Source organism: Babylonia areolata, chromosome 31 (genome assembly GCF_041734735.1).
Source record: "Babylonia areolata isolate BAREFJ2019XMU chromosome 31, ASM4173473v1, whole genome shotgun sequence".
NCBI classification, from domain to species: Eukaryota; Metazoa; Mollusca; class Gastropoda; order Neogastropoda; family Buccinidae; genus Babylonia; species Babylonia areolata.
The window spans coordinates 16,579,933-16,600,041 of record NC_134906.1 but is presented as its reverse complement, the minus strand read 5'-3'; the positions used below and the strand labels follow the sequence as shown (position 1 = coordinate 16,600,041).

At 44.8% G+C, this 20,109-nt stretch overlaps 1 protein-coding gene across 1 annotated transcript in view; it reads left to right on the top strand.

The window, feature by feature from the left end:
* Positions 1-20,109, top strand: part of LOC143276251 (potassium channel subfamily T member 2-like) — a 288,909-nt gene that overhangs the window by 200,806 nt on the left and 67,994 nt on the right. The window contains exons 13-15 of the mRNA XM_076580729.1: positions 5,853-5,961; positions 7,934-8,083; positions 17,301-17,545. Of these exons, the coding sequence (XP_076436844.1) occupies positions 5,853-5,961; positions 7,934-8,083; positions 17,301-17,545 (504 nt within the window). The remainder of the gene's footprint in view (positions 1-5,852; positions 5,962-7,933; positions 8,084-17,300; positions 17,546-20,109) is intronic.

Here is a 20,109-nt window from a genome sequence, read left to right as displayed (position 1 = left end):
GGAGACCACCAGTGACTTGTAGAGCAGGAATTTTGTATGGAATCTGATGTTGCTCTTCCATACCCTGTTCAGTCTGGCCATCGCTGCCGTTGCAGAATTAATCCTATTTCGGATTTCTGCTGTGCAGGTGCCGTCTTTGGACAGGGTTGCTCCCAGGTACTTGAAGCTGGTCACTTCTTCCAAGGGCTCACCATTCATGGTTATGTTGGCACTGATGTTAGTTGTGCTGTTGACCATGACCTTTGACTTCTCTGTGCTGACCTCCATGCCGTAAGCACTTGCTCTTGTAGTGAGTCTGTTTGTTAGATCCTGGAGCTCGGTGTTAGTGCCCCCCATGATTTCGATGTCGTCTGCGAATCGAAGATTGCAGACTGGCCTGCCGCCAATGGTGATGGAAGTGTGGTGGTCTTCGAGGGCCTCTTGCATGATTCTCTCCAGAAAGATGTTGAAAAGTACTGGGGATAATAGGCATCCTTGCCTGACTCCGACTGTGGTCCGAAAGAACTGTCCTTGTTGATTGTTGAGGAGCACTGCGCTGCTGGAATGTTCGTAGAGGGCCTGGATGACTTGAATGAGCCCTTCATCAATGTTGAAGCCTCTCAGTACTTGTCAGAGGCCGCTGTGCCACACCCGATCGAATGCCTTCTTGAAGTCGATGAAGTTGTGAAAGATGTTCTTTTGGTGTTGTAGATGTTTTTCAATGAGGACTCGACAGTTGAATATTTGTTTGACAGTGCTCCGCCCTTTTCTAAAGCCTGCTTGTTCTTCTGATAGCAGCTCCTCAACCTTAGATTTCAATCGGTTGAGGATGATGTGGAGCATGACTTTGCTTGGGTGGCTAATCAGACTTATAGTCCTGTAATTTTGACACTGCTTGAGGTTGCCCTTCTTGGGTAGAGGAATCACCAGCGATTGGGTCCATTCTGTTGGCCACTTCTTTTCTGTCCAGATCTTCTGACATAGCATTGTTAGTGCTTCTGTGGTCTCCTTCCCTCCGTACTTCAAAAGCTCAGATGGGACGTTGTCCACTCCTGGGGATTTCTCTGGCTTCAGACTCTGTATTGCAGCCTCAACCTCCTCCTTCAATACTTGGAGATTTCCCTCACTGTCTGTGGATCGTGGGTTGTCCTGCAGTATGGATGAGTCTGGATTGAGCTGGTAGTTGTAGAGGCCGTCACAGTATTCTGTCCACCTCTTCAGGACTTCTTCGCTATCTGTCAGTAGCTTGCCATCCTTATCTTCGATGACAGCTGATCTTGGCTGGCTAGTCTTGGTGAGGGTCTTGAGGGTGCTATAGGCTCTTTTGCTGTTCCCTGCTTCCATGCCTTTCTCAACTTCTTCGCACTGCTCCTCTATCCAGTTTTCTTTGGCTGCCTTCATCTTCGTCCTGACTTCTCTGTTCACCTGTTGGTGCTTCGTCCTGGCTTCATTACTAGAGCGTTTCTTTTTCCTCAGTTCTCGCCGCTTGTCGCACAGATCTAGGACCTCATTTGTCACCCATGGTTGGATCCTTTTTCGCTTTTTTTCCCACAGCTTGTTCAGCTGTTGTAGTTAGCACCTCTTTGATGTTGTTAGCAAGGGTGTCTACGTCGATGTCCATTAAGTTGAGGGCTGCGAACTTCCCGCCTACTTGAGCCTGGAACACATCCGCGATTTCGGGGTCCTTCAGCTTTTCTAGGTCAAAGCGGATACGGGGATTCCTTGGAAAACGCTTGCACTTCAGCTTGAGCTTGAAGGTTGCCAAGACAAGATCATGATCGCTGCCGATATCAGCTCCTGGGAACGTCCTTGTGTTGGCTTTATTGATACTGGACTTGTAACGTTGTGGGGTCAGGATGAAGTCTATCTGGTTGTGGACTTGCCCATTTGGTGAGTGCCAGGTTGCGGTTCTGGACAGCTTATGCGGGTGGAGATTATTGGCTAGGTTAAGGCGATGGCTTTTGGCAAACTCCAGCAATCTAAGGCCTCTGTCGTTGGTTTCCCCAATGCCGAATTTACCAGTTGTTCCTGCCCAATTCTGGTATGCATCTGGGCCGACCTTGGCATTCCAGTCTCCCTGGACTATCAGCATGTCTTTCTTTATGGGACTGTTGCTATGATGGAGTCAATCTGTTCGTAAAACTCCTCCGTTTCCTCATCGTCATGGTCTGTCGATGGAGCATAGACCTGGATGATTGTCAGGTTGTGGGGTTTGGCAGAAATACTGATGGTAATAAGTCTGCTTGAGACGGGTGTACAGCTGATGACACTGCCTGCAATTTCCTTCCGTACAATGAAGGCCACCCCGTACTCGTGTTTCTTTTCTTCCCCAGAGAACCAGATCTTGTGTCCCTCATCTGTTGTCGTTTCGCCGAAACTAGTCCATCTGACTTCTGACAGTCCTATGACATCCCAGCGGTAGCGCTTCAGTTCGTGAGTCAGTTCATGGTGCTTACCACAGGCATACAGGGTACGAACATTCCACGTTCCGATGGTTGTACATTGCGTGGGTACTTTGATGGTATTTCTCACTCCAGTAGCCCACTTATCGCTCCCACCCTGAAGTGAGTCAATGGGACGCGCGGTCGTTGTTAATCCGGGCCCCGGCCGACACGGCTTGGAAAACTGATTCTTCCTCCTCATGTCCTTTCAGTGGACTTGGTAAAGCTTGGCGGCGCCCGTCTCCTCTCCAAGCCAAGACCGCAAGCCGTAGTCCACGATTATGGTGTGGTACGCCCTCGGTCATGTACACTTAGACGTTGAGTCCATCATGGGACCCTTCCGCCCTAGTCGTTGGCCGCCTGTCGCCGCTCTTCCGCCCAGTGGTGCAGTGTAAACACCACCCCCTCACGTGGTTTAGCCCGCCAGCTGAAGCGGTTTACCGGGGTGTGGCGCTTGTAGCCAACACGTGAGAGATTTAGGGGTGGATGAGGACCAGTGATGCCCGTCCATCCTATCTAGTAGGAAGCAGCATGCCAGACACCAAAGGTACTACCTCTATCCAGAGCCCCTACACCCCAACCGAGGATAGGCACCATATAAGTATCCACATCATCATCATCATCACCGTCATCTCTTACCAGATCTGTTACATTCGTCAGAGTGTCTACTTAGGTAGGGAAGGTGCAGGAAATTTGAACATGTGAAATATGAGCACCCAGTTTTTCCAGCCATTCAATGGTATGTGTCGTATTTGAATGCTTGTTGGTGGAATGCACCACAACAGAAATTTCGGCTCGATTCTTTAGCGTTAAGGTGTTTAAAGAAAACCGATTTTCATTGTTTTCACCTTCTCTTGTGTAGAATCTAGTCCTCACAATGATTAAAGTCTTCATTGCCTTACTGAAATTGATTAGCAGTCATCCACTGACAAAGCAACCTTTTATCAATCTGGGAGGCCCATTATGTAACGCCGAACGCACGTGTGGTTTTCCTAACATAACGAAACTGCACAGCAGTGTTGCTAACGTGGATACATTGGTGGCTGGTAACATGGGCGTGGTGCTCAACTAACAAGCAGTTGTGCCTGATCCACCAGCATTTGTTGCTCTTGTTTCTCATAGCACATCTATAGGTGAGCGTCAAGGTATTCTCATCCTCATCTTCATGATCAACATCGCTTCTGTTATCATGATACCCACAACATATGATCCATGCCACAAGCTATCACCAACCTACCCAAAGCAAAAGAAAAGACAGATTAACCAAAGCAACAAATCATAAGCACTTTAATTTCTATGCCGTTTACCATTTTATTTTATTTTCAAAGTGTTAAAAAGCATTACATGTTGTCACAGAAGCAATTATGAAAGCCATGACAGCTTCAGGATGCTCAGCACATCATATGTTCGCAGAAAATGAAAAGCAGAAAATAACAAGGGGCAACTGCCTGATACACACATTAATCAACAAGGGGCAACAGCCTGATACACACATTAATCAACAAGGGGCAACTGCCTGATACACACATTAATCAACAAGGGGCAACTGCCTGATACACACATTAATCAACAAGGGGCAATTGCCTGATATACACATCATCCCAACGCGCTGGCCAGGGCATTGAGGAATCATTTGTGAAAGCCAAATGACTTCAGTGATAATGAACATGAGAGCAAAAGTAAACATTCATATATTCGAAGGCAGAAACAAGAAATGATATGCAAAGTTGCCCATATTTGACCTCAATATGGCACGAAGACAAAATAGAATGTAAAATATGGCCGAAAGCTAAATATTCGATTGAGAAAAAAAATCGTCAACAAATACCTTGGCAACAGTCTATGAGCTTCATACACCAACTGGACAACAGCGTCTCAACAGAAGACACATTGTACCTCGTTCACCATTAGACACTGTGACTACTGTACCAAGCAACCGAAGCTCAAAGGAACTGTCGCCTGTGATTCAAGTGCAGCATGGAACCTCTGAAGCTGAACAAGTGGACTCACCTGTTGTAATTTTAAGTTAAGATTCAGTTCGCACTCTCCTGCGCAATTTTTGGATTACCTGCAAAGGAAACGTTAGTGATCGGATAAGCAGAGACAAAACAAAATTTCAAGGAAAGATCTTAAGGAAATTTAACATTTAAACTCAATAAGAGGGATACAGAATAATTAAATAGATAATCATAAAAGGGCCTCGATTCAAAAGTTATGAAGTCAATGACGTACCTACGTCACTTCCTACGTGACCAACGGCATGTAAACAATCCGGGCAAGCCAACATAACATTTCGTTTATCAGTTAATTTGAAAATTATTCGAAAATGAATTGAAAAGTGTTTCGTGGTGTTTACTTGCCTGTTTTTTCCCATGCACTCCTTTCTCGTAGTTTCTGATAAAATGAAGTTCTAAGTTAAGGTGCTTAAATTTGTTTCCCCAATATTTTACTTCTGCGTGTGGGCTATGTTTCGCTTCTCACCTTTTTTTGTCTGTCTCTTCTATCTGCTTATGTCATCTATTACATCTGTTTATTTGCCTCGCTTCATGATGTGTATGCCTCGCTTTTTACGTCTGTGTTTCTCGTTCCGAACAAGCCTACCAGTAGATCTCACCTGTACTGAGTCACTGTTGCGGATGAGACATGTCCAGATTTCTGCTGATGAGACATGTCCAAGAGAGGATACTGGACTCAAGGCTGGCAAAACAAAAGAATTCAGACCAACCAACTTGGAGGAACAGCCACAGCAAAGCAAGCTCGATTAAAAATGTCAGCTGACAACTCGATAACCCCACCCCCACCCCCACCCCCCGCCAAAAAAAAGAAGAAGAATTAATAGCATTCAATTTTGGTGTTTGGGATAATCTTGCTTTTCAAAGCTGTGCAGATTTCCATCTAGAGACAAAGAACAGAACTTCTACATGAGAAGGCGACGTATCAATGAAAAAACACATGAGTGCAATCATGACTTCACTATGACATTCTGCTTTGTTCCAGAAGCTAGCGTTATATTCTCAATAATTTGCAGAGAACGGTAGGCCTGTTCAAGTCAACACCGGTCACCAGTAGGCCGCGAAAGATCTTAAACATGGAATTAAACTCTCGGCTCCAGATTATCCTTCTGATATTGCGACTTAAACAAGACACGCTGTCTCTTCTCACGAATGGAGTGAGTGGGAAAAAAAGAAAGAAAAAGAAAAAGCCCAGCCAGTAGGGTACTTTATGGTGAAATTAAGTAAGGAATTGTGCTCTTGCAAGGGTAAAGTTCACAGTCAACTCCCATCACCAACTTCAAAGTGAAAAATATGTGCCAAATTGGATGATTTGTACAAATCGTCTGCATTGATTTCAGTCATCGTTGTTAATGTTGTAAATGTTGATGGTGTTACTGTATATTGCCAGTCACTGACTGCTGTGATGGTTGATGTTCAGATCACGTGGTTTGTGAGGATGAGTTCAAGTACGCCTTGCTGGCCAACAACTGTCTGTGTCCCGGTACCTCAACTTTCGTCACCCTGCTGCTGCATACGTCAAGGGGACAGTACGTCTGTCTGTGTCTGTCATTATGTCTGTCTTGTCTGTTTGTCGTTCTCTGCCCTATATCCACAATCATTCCGCTGCTGCAACCACATCACGGGAACAGTAAGTTTCACTGTATGTCCCCACGTCTCTTGCACCCCCTGATTTTTACCGCCATCACACCATCAACTGTCTTCTGCATGCACCCTGACACAAAGCGCTGCGTTACAAGCTGTCGGTGATAGATCAGTGATGCTATGATACTGAGGAGCAGAGCCTGTCATAATTTTGAAGCAGAGATAGGAGCACTTCTTTGTTTGTTTGTTTGTGTGTGTGTGTGTGTGTGTGTGTGTGTGTGTGTGTTTAATTGTTTATTCCATTGGATATCAGTGCAATTTATAAAGTAGAGGAGTGCAAGGTTGATTTCTAGATTCATAAAATAAACATAGCAGCAGAGTTCTGAATGCGCTTAGGAGTTGCAACAGTCGGGACGAGAAAGGATGTAAGAAGAGACCAGAATCTTCGTTGCTTCCTCTGTAGAAATGAATGAACTGAAGAGAAACGCTTGAGCTTGAGCTCGCAGTAGGCTAGTTGATAGGTTTTCGTGACATGCTGGTTTTTTTTTTTCAGGGAAAGATCGCTGTCAAGAAGAACGCCAAGGCCACAGACACAGTCAGAGAATTCGATTTCACTATCAGCCAGTGGGAGTGAAGTAGGAATAGGAACTGAAAGGGAACTGGATTGATACTTTTCAAAGAAACGGATGGCTTCAGTCATAGCACAGTTTTACTTAACTTTATTGTTTGACATCCAAGTTGCAACGTCAGGAAAAAAAACACCTGTAAAGATGATGAGAGCCAACGATAGTTAGCAGGAACACCAGAATTTAGCATGTGCGTGTTGTAGTTCGACTGTGACTGTTGGTCTACTCGGACAAAGTGAATGAAAGCCCACGATTTCTCTCAGGATGACAATGATGATGATAGTGGTGGTGATGACAGTGATGAACACAGTGGTGATGATAATGACAGTGGTGATGCTGACAGTGATGTGGTTCGTCCGACGGGATCGACGAGGACCATCTAGTCATCCTGGGGGTGGGTGGGTTGGGCTCTGTGGGCGCGCAGATGACTGGTCAGGCCAATCCGCGCCCGGAAAGTTCTGACGCAGTGTGGACAGGGGATGGTGGCGGCTGTCGGAGACTTGCTGGCACTGCTTTTCCTGGCCTGTCTGCGTTGCTCTGCTTCAGCGATTCTGTTGGCCTCACAGGATTTGGTGCCTTTGTGGACAGCTGAACGCCACTTTGGTCTGTCCATTGCATTCAGCTCCCATGTGTCGTGGCTGATGTTGAAGGCCTTCAGAGAAGCTTTCAGAGTGTCTTTGAAGCACTTCTTTTGGCCTCCATGGGAGCGCTTGCCATGTTGGAGTTCGCCGTACAGCAGTTTCTTGGGTAGCCGGTGGTCTGGCATGCGAACTACATGGCCTGCCCAGCGCAGCTGGGCCTGCATCAAGATGGTGTAGATGCTGGGCAAGTTTGCACGAGTGCGCACCTCTGTGTCAGGGATCTTCTCTTGCCACTTTATGCCGAGAAGTTTTCTGAGGCTGGTGGTGTGGAAGTGGTTCAGCATTTTGGCGTGGCGTTTGTAGACCGTCCATGATTCACATCCATAGAGCAGTGTGGTGAGACCTATGGCCTTGTATACTTTGAGCTTCGTCTCCAGGGTGATAACTCTCCTGTTCCAAATGTTTTTATGGAGTCTGCCGAAGGCAGCGCTGGCTGGTGATGCTGACAGTGATGACAGTGGTGATGCTGACAGTGATGACAGTGGTGGTGATGACAGTGATGATGACAACAGTGATGATGACAGTGGTGGTGATGACAGTGATGATGACAACAGTGATAATGACAGTGGTGGTCATGACAGTGATGACAGTGGTGGTGATGACGGTAGTTATGATGACAGTGATGATGACAGTGATGATGTTGATGACAGGGAGGGCCAGCTATCCAGCGAGGAGTGGCAGAAGCTGTACGGGCGATGCTCGGGGAATGAGATCTATCACATCCGTCTGTGTGACAGCAAGTTCTTTGGAGACTACGAAGGAAAGAGTTTTACGTACGCCTCTTTTCATGCGCACAGAAAGTAAGCGTAATATATGTGCACAATTTGTGTGTGTGTGTGTGTGTGTGTGTGTGTGTGTCTGTGTGACATCACCCAAACAAAAATGCTTCCTCTCGCTACATGACTGTTATTAATACAGTTCAGTTATTAGTTGTTTTCCATGTATGTTTTATTTCCTCCATACCCCGAACGGGGTGAAAGGAGATTGAATCTTGAATTGCGCGCGTGTGTGTGTAGTGGGGAGAGGGGGTGGCGTTTTCGCGACTGTGTGTCTGCGCGCTTGTTTGTATATAGTATGTTGTACTTGAATGCTTTGGGTTCATTATGTATACATAACTTACATTTTAGATGCCACGACCCCTCTGTTCCGAAAATGCAGGCGTCATTCAGCACGATGTTTTATTGTTATTGTTTTTGTTTTATTTCTAACTTGTTGACTCACTTGTGTAAACAAAGTGAGTCTATGTTTTAACCCGGTGTTCGGTTGTCTGTGTGTGTGTGTGTGTGTGTGTGTGTGTGTGTGTGTGTGTGTCTGTGTGTCTGTCTGTCTGTCTGTGTGTCCGTGGTAAACTTTAACATTGCCATTTTCTCTGCAAATACTTTGTCAGTTGACACCAAATTAGGCATAAAAATAGAAAAAATTCAGTTCTTTCCAGTCATCTTGTTTAAAACAATATTGCACCTCTGGGATGGGCACCCAAAAAAAAAATTTTAAGCCAAATTATATGCAAACTGCATTTACTGTTATATTTATATTTTTTTAATTCTCTAAACTTGGCACTTTGATCTGATATTCTGGCACAACAAGAGCAGTCATTTTTATCATTTTTTGTTCAAACAGGAACTTCTTTTGCTAAGCATGGAAGTTATATTTATTTTGCATGTCTTTGGTGCAGATAGTAAAAAAGGGAAATTAATCTGTAATTAATGCTAGGGGACTTAATTTGCTTTAAACTGATCTTTCTCATCTTAAATATGACATTTTGAAATTATACTCAATACATAAAAAGCTTGTGTGTTTTACTCTCAGTGTAAGGGCTTTCACTATGTTCATTCGCCCAAGTGGTCTTTTTCGGAAAATAATAAAATCAATACGATGAGTGGACTTTATAGATCTACTGGCTGAGCCCTGACGGTCATGGGCAAAAATCAATTGTGTACACATATTTATACATATTCAAAGCGCGTGCTCATATTCTTCATGAACGCGAACGAGGTCATTTTGTTTCAAGTTGTTGACCTGCCCGTTCAATTGTATATTCAATCGACAATACACGATAACATGTGATGGAAAGTTAGAGAAGGAGACCGTTAAATATTTATTCAGAGAAAGATTTGTGAACGCCTCATCACTTACTAGATTATGCCCCAAACTGCCATAAAAAAATATCCACAGAATCAGTCGGAATTCACAGTTAAAAATAATAAACCATGAAAGTTAATACCCTTGAACTGATGAAACGTAAAAATTTCCAGTCTTCACTTTTCTCAAAATGAAGTCCTTTTCACTTCTTACAACGTTTAGAAGTACTTGTACTTGTCTCTACGTGTTATTAGTTTAACAAAGTACTCAATTTTCATATCAACTTTAAAACTATAAAACTAGAATGAACATAAAAGAGAAATTGAATCGACCTTGTCAGCCGGGTGTAACTAAATTTGTACATCTATCTAGATCCAGAGAAAACGGCTGAATGTTGCAGTGTGATTGCGGCGATAGCCACGTCTCCTTTACCGCGGACGTAAAAAGAATTTTTAATTGCCCTTAAAGATTTTTGAATGCCCAAGATACACCAGAATAATATGATTTAAACAGCGTTCTCAATGCGAATACCGCAGTCGATTTATCACCCTTTAAAAAAGTATGTTTAAATATTATATTTTTGAACGTCAGTTAAGGAGCCACAATAGTGTAATGGGTAAGACAGTTTCTCCTCACCCGAACACGCGGAGTTTGAATCTGCCGTTAGGACTTTTTTTTTCTTTTTCTTTTAACCCGAAGCTTTATAATAACAAATACATTTTAACGATTAGATTTTTTTTATAAAGTGTATCACAAGTGAGTCTTGAAGGCCTTGCCTCTCTTGTTTTTCGTCTTGTATTGGATGTGTGTTAGAGAGAGAGAGAGAGAGAGAGAGAGCATTTATAAGACAGTTGGCTGTGTACAACAAGGACTCGCATTCTCCAGGGAAAGTAGTTTGATATGGAAGGCATGTTGTGGTGTCAGGAAAAGTTGTACAGTGGCCATGTTGTGGTGCCAGCTAATGCTGTACAATGGCCATGTTGTGGTGGTATGTAAAGCTGTACAGTGGCCATGTTGTGGTGGTATGTAAAGCTGTACAATGGCCATGTTGTGGTGATATGTAAAGCTGTACAGTGGCCATGTTGTGGTGGTATGTAAAGATGTACAATGGCCATGTTGTGGTGATATGTAAAGCTGTACAGTGGCCATGTCATGTTGTGGTGGTATGTAAAGCTGTACAGTGGCCATGTTGCAGTGCCAGGTAATGCTGTACAGTGGCCATGTTGCAGTGCTAGGTAAAGCTGTACAGGGGCCATGTTGTGGTGCCAGGTAAAGCTATACAGTGGCATGTTGTGGTGCCAGGTAATGTTGTACAGTGGCCATGTTGTGGTGCCAGGTAAAGCTGTACAGTAGCCATGTTGTTGTGGTATGTAAAGCTATACAGTGGCCATGTTGTGGTGCCAGGTAAACCTGTACAGTGGCCATGTTGTGGTGGTATGTACAGCTTTACAGTGGCCCTGTTGTGGTGCCAGGTAAAGCTGTATAGTGGCCATGTTGTGGTGCCAGGTAATGTTGTACAGTGGCCATGTTATGGTGCCAGGTAAAACGGCACAGTGGCCATGTTGTGTTGGTATGTAATGCTGTACAGTGGCCATGTTGTGATGGTATGTAATGCTGTACATTGGCCATGCTGTGGTGCCAGGTAATGTTGTACAGTGGCCATGTTGTTGTGCCAGGTAAAGCTATACAGTGACCATGTTGTGGTGCCAGGTAATGCTGTACAGTGGCCATGTTGTGGTGCCAAGTAAAACTGCACTGGGGCCGTGTTGTGATGGTATGTAATGCTGTACAGTGGGCATGTTGTGATGTCAGGGAAAGCTGTACTGTGGCCATGTTGTGGAGCCAGGTAAAGCAATACAGTGGCCATGTTGCGGTGCCAGGTAAAACTGTACAAGGGCCATGTTGTGATGGTATGTAATGCTGTACAGTGGCCATGTTGTGGTGTCAGGTAAAGCTGTACAGTGGCCATGTTGTGGTACCAGGTAAAGCTGTACAGGGGCCATGTTGTGGTGCCAGGTAATGCTTTACAGTGGCCATGTTGTAGTGCCAGGTAATGCTGTACAGTGGCCATGTTGTGGTGACAGATAAATCTATACAGGGGCCATGCTGTAGTGCCAGGTAATGCTGTACAGTGGCCATGTTGTGGTGCGTGCCAGGTAAAGCTATACAGTGGCCATGTTGTGGTGCCAGGTAAAGCTATACAGGGGCCATGCTGTGGTGCCAGGTAATGTTGTACAGTGGCCATGTCGTAGTGCCAGGTAATGCTGTACAGTGGCCATGTTGTAGTGCCAGGTAAAGCTATACAGGGGCCATGTTGTGGTTTCAGTTTCAGTTTCAGTAGCTCAAGGAGGCGTCACTGCGTTCGGACAAATCCATATACGCTACACCACATCTGCCAAGCAGATGCCTGACCAGCAGCGTAACCCAACGCGCTTAGTCAGGCCTTGAGGAAAAAAAAGGTGAATAAATGATAGATAAGCTTACACAAATAAATAAATAAATAATAACTATAATGTTAAAAAAAAGAAGATAAATAAGCAAATAGATGTAAAACATGAAGACACACATTCACATATACACCCACGCATGCATAACAGATATGCACCGAACATGCAGTTTCAGAGATATGAAAGCACAGTCAAATACATATAAACGTACATGAGCTCCAACACACACACACACACACACACACACCACACACATTATCCTGCACCTCCTCTACCCCCCTCCTCCACACACTCATTTCTAGTCTACGTATCATAGCTTCCACGGCACACACACACACACACACACACACACACACACACACACACACACAGATGAACACTTACTTGTACAAGCACACACACATATGCCCATATCTCCACACACATATATACAAAGATATATATATATATACGTTCCAATATCCTGTTGCTCCCACAGTGTAGGCATGCATACACTCACATACCTCATCCTCTACCCCACCTCCCCCCCGCACCCCCACCTCCCCCTCACACACACACACACACACACACACACACACACACGTGCACAGAACTCTACTGACACTTGTGTACACTTACACTCTCGCGCATGCACAAACGCACTCAAAAATACAGACCCACACATACACACAAGCACACACATACACACACGCACAGAGGCTGGCACTGATAGGCCGCAAGAGGGATGGCAAAAGATCTCTGATGCCAAGAACGTGGCGTCTAGTGTGTTGCTCAGTCTATTGTATTTGTAAAAGCCCACAGAGACTCTGTTCCGTTTTGAAGAAATTTGCGCAATGTTGGTTTGGAAATGATGCCGATATTTGTTTGATTAGCAAAGCATCGTGCTCTACCTTTCATGTTAGACTTACGGCCACTCCCTCTCTCTGCTTTTATTTCTTTGAGGCGATCGATGGTGTGATGGCCTTGTACCTGTTCTTTTTGATATTCTTTGACTTTTCTGAGGATTTCCGATTTTCCTAGATGTAGGCCGCTCGTTGGTGTTGCGTTACCAGGAAGTCTGTCAGCTCGCTCATTTCCCTTAACACCTGCATGTCCCGGGCAGTATGACCATGTGAGTTTTTTAATCTGAAAGTTGCGCATTGCCATATGCCACTCTGGGCTTCCCATTCCGTTTTCAATTTTCTGTATGAGGTTCATTGAGTCGGTTAGAATCATGGCATGTTGGTTTCCGGGCGTATGGATGGACGATAGCCACTGGAGGGCATGTGTCACAGCTTCAACTTCCATCGTTAGGCTGGAGGTTGTGACTTTGTAGGCAGCATTCTCTTCCCTAACTGTTTTTCCATTTTGTTTCGCAGTGAATCCCCAACCGGATTGGTCTTTGGTGACTGAGCCATCTGTGTATATGATGATGTCCTCTTCTGTACTGTTTTCTTCTATGAGTAGTTTCACTTCCGCATCAGTTTTGCCCTCTGGCCATTCCCGACAATGTCTTCCTAGAGTGGGTGAAATGGCTGTGTTGAATAGATGGTTGAGGTTTTCGGGGTTTTTCTCCCATTCTTTTGTTTCTTTCAGGTCTTGTAGTCGGCATACTAGCTGGATTGTGTCTTCTGCTTGCCCCATCCATGATCTTCCTCGTCCTAGATGGCTGCCTTTTGGTTCTTTGACTGCGTCATGCAGTGGGTTTTGAGGGTTTTCTAATGCTTTGAAGTAGGTCTTGACCTGTTCTAACTTGTTTCTGGCCTGCACTGAAGGAAGGTCAAGCAGGTATCACATGGTTTCTGTGGGCGTGTCTTTTGTTGTTCCAAGGATCAGCCTCATAGCTTCATTTTGAACTCTTTCTAATTTTAGGAGGTTGCTTTGAGACGGTGTTGTTAGCCCAAATCCGTAGTCGATCACACTGAGGACGAGTGATTGGTATAGCAGGAAGAGGTGGCGTTGTTCAATACCTTTGGTTGCCATTGCTTTTAAGGCTGAAAGGCCGTTTTTGCATTTGAGAACAGTATTTTCCGTATGTTTTCTGAAGGTCAGCATCCTGTCGAAGTGTATTCCTAGGTAGCGTAGGCATTCAGTTTTCTCGATCTGAATCCCATCGAGTGACACAGAAAGTGGTGATTTGCTCGCGGTTCTGTTGTTGAGGGTGCACAGCAACGTTTGGGCTTTTGCTGGATTGATGAAAGATCCTGTGTCTTTGCACCATTGAGCAATATTGTTTAGTTGTTTCTGGACGGCTTTAGCTCTTTCCTGAGCATCTTTCGAAGTTTTGAAGACCAGGCCATCATCCGCAAGAGTAAGCACCCGAGCTATTCCATTGTTGTTTAAGTCTGCAAGGCCCTTCGTGTAGACATTGTAGAGGACAGGAGAAAGCGGAGACCCTTGTGGCAGTCCCATGGATAGTTTAGAAGGTGCAGACATCCAATCTCCGAGGCGTAGGACGACGGTTCTTTCCTGAAGCGCTGCTGCTATCCATCTTGTCAGTGTCAAACTTACTCCATACCTTAGTAGCAGCTCCATGAGGTGCGCAAACTGGACTTTATTGTAGGCATCTTCAAGATCGTTTGCTACTGCTAGTGTTTCTTCTTTTCTTTGAAATCCTTCATACACCTCATATGCAAAAGCAGCTGTGTTTTCCCATGTGGACTTGCCTGTTCTGTAACCACCTTGATTTGAAGGGAGAATGTGCCTGTGTTCAAGATCCCTTGCAAGTTTCCTGGCTATCATGCATTCCATGAGCTTTCCGGCAATGTTTTGCATGGTTAGGATGATGGTCCTTTCCTGGTTTTGGTATGGGTTTGAAGAAGCTGTGTGTCCAGTCCTCCGGCACATGTCCATTGTGGAAACTGTTTTGATATAGATTGAAAAGGTTGCTTCTGTCTTCTTCCGATAGTTCCTTGATGTCCGAGTAGCGAACTTTGTCTGGGCCAGGAGCTGATTCTTTCTTGCATTTAGCTATTGCTTCGTTTAGATCATCTATTGTCAAGTCATCATCAGGTCCAGTCTGCATAAGGGTTTGGTTTAACTCCTCAACATATTTCTTTTTCTCATCTAAGTTTCTTTGATCGCTCTGTTGTATGAAACGTTTGAGCAGGGCGGATCCTTTTTCTGCGTTTGTCTTAAGCTTGGTTCCGTCAGTGTCTACCATGTACCATGTCTGGGGTTGTTGTTGTGCACGTTTTCCCTTCCATGCGACGATAAAATTGCCAGAACTCTGTCAATGTTGAGTCATAACTGAGTGCATCGCAAAACTGTTTCCACTTGTCATTTTTGGCCTCTTGAGCAATGATTTCAAACTGTTTATTTTTTTCTTTCATTTTTGTTTCAATATCTTTGTCCGGAGATGGTTTTGTTCTTTCTTTTTGCCAAAGTTTGACAGCCGCATGTTTTTCTATCCAGGCTCTTTCTGTGTCGGTATTCCACCATGGGGGCTGAATAGTTTGCATCCTGTTCAGTGCCGTTCTTTTGTTTCTTCTGCGTCTTAATTTTTCGATGATGGTTGTCTCTTTGGTTTCAAACTGAAATGGATCACGCGGTTTCATACAGGGTTTATCTGACAGTTTCTGTAGACTGAACACTACCGGGAGGTGGTCACTGCCTTGGTGTGGAAGCATCTCTGCATTCATTTCTGCTCTGAATTTTGGAGATGTTAGAGTGATGTCAATCACACTGTCACTGTCCCCTTGTCTTGTTCCAAGGCGAGTTGGGGATGTGGTTGTTAATGGGCTAAGAAGAATTTCCCCTATCATTCCTTCAAGTGCGAGTCCTTGTGGGTTGGTGTTCCGCTGGTCCCATAGCCTTGATCTTGCATTGAGGTCTCCACAGATAATGACTGAGTCTCCAAGTTCGTTCTCTATTTCCTCTAAAAAGGCCCAATCCTCTTTTGTTGTGCAGGTTCCTGGGTGAACATAGTCATTGATGAGCACGATGCTTTTGTGAATTCCGTCAGGTTTTTCGAGACGCACCCCCACTAGTTCACATGAGTTGCTACACCATTTCTCTAGATTTATGGTGGAAACTTTGTTTTTTAGGTTTTTGTTCAGTATGATTCATTCCTTTGAAAGACTGTGAAATTCTCAAAATGTATTGGTCTGTCTGCACTTGTCCTGGTCTCTTGGAGATATAAAATGTCAAAATCATATGCCAATTTCTCAATTGTTGAAATTCTCATTCTCGCGCTGGAACAATTCCAACTGCCGATTCTAAAGAATTTCTTTGACAGCCACTCTGCTTTTGTCATTCTGCTACCTAAGCACAATCTTTTCCCACCTCTTTTGCCACGCCTGTTTTGGGGTTTTGGGGATCTGAATTTATGTCTCGTGCTATGCAGCTGATCCCCGAGGTGCATGCGAGACAGGGTTTGGTTGGTATCCATAGAAGGGTGTTCTATGTGGTGAGGGAAAAAAATCGGTCGCCTCTTATCAGGGAAGGGCAATGGATGTCCATCTGTGTGGAGTCCATCAGCCTGGTGTCGCCCTAAGGCCAGACTGCATACAGTTAGTGACTGTTTAACCCAACAGCCATTCATCCCATTGGTACTGTATGAAAGCCGTGGGATTGGGGATTTTGTCAGGTTGTCTCCTCATAGCCAGTGGAAGGGTGCATCTGGGTGTTTTTGAGTAGCAGATTTTATTTTGCAGAAAAATACAGGTCCTTCTCTAATAGAGTGATTTTAACACCTGGCGGTTTCGGCCACATACACAATTTCAAATACTGCCCACACACACCTCTCTCGTGATGGGTCCGCTAAGTGTTGCATAACTACAACGGTCAACCTGCGCACGCTCCCAGCCGGTGCTGCACCGCTTCTAGGCCCTCTCTGTCATTCACTAACAATTCAACAACTAAACAACAAAGGGATGACAAGTTTTGAGCCCTCTCAATAATTTACTAATAATTCAAACATTAAACAATAACGCGATAACAAATTATTAATCAGCTTCACAGAAAAATCACTTATCTTTGCTTTGACGCTTGTAGGCTGTCTTTCACACACTGCCCAGAGTGATTTTAACACCTGGCGGTTTTGGCCACATACACAATTTCAAATACTGCCCACACACACCTCTCTCGTGATGGGTCCGTCAAGCATTGCATAACTACAACGGTCAACCTGCGCGCGCTCCCAGCCGATGCTGCACCGTTGTGGTGCCAGGTAATGCTGTATAGTGGCCATGTTATAGTGCCAGGTAATGCTGTACAGTGGCCATGTTGTTGTGCCAGGTAATGCTTTACAGTGGCCATGTTGTGGTGCCAGGTAATGCTGTACAGTGGCCATGTTGTTGTGCCACGTAAAGCTATACAGGGGCCATGCTGTGGTGCCATGTAATGATGTACAGTGGCCATGTTGTTGTGCCACGTAAAGCTATACAGGGGCCATGCTGTGGTGCTAGGTAATGATATACAGTGGTCATGTTGTGGTGTCAGTTAAACTGTACAGTGGCCATGTTGTGGTGCCAGGTAAAGCTGTACAGTGGCCATGTTGTTGTGCCAGGTATGGGGTCAGTCTGGTGGGCGTGAAGCGGGACTTACCGGGCAGCAGTATCCAGCTGAATCCCGGCCCCCGCCACATCATGCGGAAAGCAGACATCTGTTTCTACATGAACATCACCAAGGAGGAGAACTCGGCCTTCATCCTGGCCAACCCCAACCACGAGGACCGGGCCGCTATGGACAGGACACGTCTGCCACACGCAACAGAGTCCGCCTCCAGGGTGGCCTCTATGATTGCCAGCGTGGGTAGGTCACTGTGTGTGTGTGTGTGTGTGTGTGTGTGTGTGTGTGTTAAAAATGTGTGCGTGTATATTCGTGTATTTGTACGTTCGTGTGTGTACAGTGTGTGTGTGTGTGTGTTTGTGTGTGTGTGTGTGTGTGTGTGTGTGTGTGTGTGTGTGTGTGTCTGTTTGTCTGTCGGTCTGTCTGTCTCTGTGTTTATCTGTTTTTGTCTTAATGTGTTTGCATGTGCACATACGAATTGTGTGTATCTGTATTTGTGTGTGTGCATGTGTGTGTGTGTGTGTGTGTGTGTGTGTGTGTGTGTGTGTGTGTGTGTGCTGAATGAGTGTGCGTGTGTGTACAGTGTGTGTATGTGTGTTTGTCTGCATTTGCGGGTGCACGTCCGGATATGTATGTTTGTGTAGCGCACATGCACGCACTCTTGTTTGTCGGTTTGAATTGGTATCCTGCATATGTGTGAATGTGTGTGAATGCTTGTGTAATAGTACTGTACTTTTCTGTGCTTTTTTTGTTTGTGTTTTTGTTTTTACTTTTGAAGGGAGTATGTGGTAACATCACTGTGACATGAAAGTGACAAGGATCACAAAGCAGCCCAGCTGTAGTTGGGATGTGAATAGCCAGGGGATGGGGGGCGCTCCTTAACCACTGCCCAAACAGACAAGGGTCTGGGAAATATTCGCTTGACGCCCGGGACCCCCTGACACTGTGAGGTAGGTGTTCTGGTGGTGTGCTGTAACACCTTTGTGCTGGTGGATCAGAGATCTGGATCAAGGTTGCTGGTGGTCACTCCAACATAGCACCACTCACCTTTCCTACTTCACTTCCCTTACTCAGACTCTTAGTCCTGTGACCTCCTTTGGACTGCTTTGAACTGACCTCTGTGACCTCCTTTGGACTGACCTCTGTGACCTCCTTTGGACTGCTTGGGACTGACTTCTGCGACCTCCTTTGGACTGCTTGGGACTGACTTCTGCGACCTCCTTTGGACTGCTTGGGACTGACTTCTGCGACCTCCTTTGGACTGCTTGGGACTGACTTCAGCGACCTCCTTTGGACTGCTTTGAACTGACCTCTGTGACCTCCTTTGGACTGACCTCTGTGACCTCCTTTGGACTGCTTGGGACTGACTTCTGCGACCTCCTTTGGACTGCTTGGGACTGACTTCTGCGACCTCCTTTGGACTGCTTGGGACTGACTTCTGCGACCTCCTTTGGACTGCTTGGGACTGACTTCAGCGACCTCCTTTAGACTGCTTTGAACTGACCTCTGTGACCTCCTTTGGACTGACCTCTGTGACCTCCTTTGGACTGCTATGGACTGACTTCTGCGACCTCCTTTGGACTGCTTGGGACTGACTTCAGAGACCTCCTTTGGACTGCTTGGGACTGACCTCTGTGACCTCCTTTGTGTTCAGTTTATGAAGTGACATAAACAACAACCATGATAATGTAACAAAGAGACCGGAGTGGTAAGTTTGAGAGTTATATTGTCAGTGCTTTAAAGGGTAAGATAGATAAGATAAGTTAGATGAAATCATTAAAAGGAATTTCAGGATTAAAAGAATTAAAAGAGTAGATTGAGGCCTGGCACATACAGAGACCACTCACACAAGGTTTTTCTTTTTGTTTTATTTTACAATAGTTAAAGAGAAGAAAAAGGAGGCAGTGCCTTGTTACAATGTCAGAAACACAAGTGGATAGTAAATACGCATATACACATTTAACACTGGAAAGACCACCACTGGGTTCGGAATTGGCAACGACATAACATGATGCATATGTGTGAAGACCAGATACTGACATCAAATGACATTCTTAATACATTTAAATGGTTAAGTAAAAGTGACTTGCTTTGCTATGACTGAGTTGAGTGTTATTTTGTTATTATGTTGTATGCCAAATTTTACCGTTTTGTTTATCATTTGTATTATCACAGACTTCACCACACTTAATTTCTCTACGAGATAATAAAGGTATTTTGAATCTGATTCTGATTCTGAAGCACACTGACAGTACAGACTTCATGGAGTGTATAATGTGTAAAAGTGTGACTAATGAATCCGTGTGAAACCATACCAGAATAGGCCGTATAGAGAAAAGCATAACAGTTTGACAGTTACCAGACTGCGATACACATTAGATGAATTTAACTAGTAACTTATTTTATCCAACTTTATCTTTTAGTTTACAGAATACCACACACGCACACACACAGACACACACAGACACACAGACACACACACACACACACACACACACACACATATATATATATATATATATATATATATATATTCATATAGCGCTGAATCTTGTGCATTGACAAATCAAAGCGCTTTCGCACCAGTCATTCAAACGCATGCATAACTCTAAAACTGAAAAAAACAAAAACAAAACAAAAACAAAAAAAACGAAGACAAGGAAGAGGCAGGGAAGGGAGGCTATTTGGGGAAGAGGTGGGTTTTAAGGCCAGACTTGAAACAGCTGAGTGTGGAAACCTGACGAAGTGAAAGAGGAAGTTCATTCCAATTACAAGTTCCAGAGACAGAGAAAGAACGGCCGCCAACA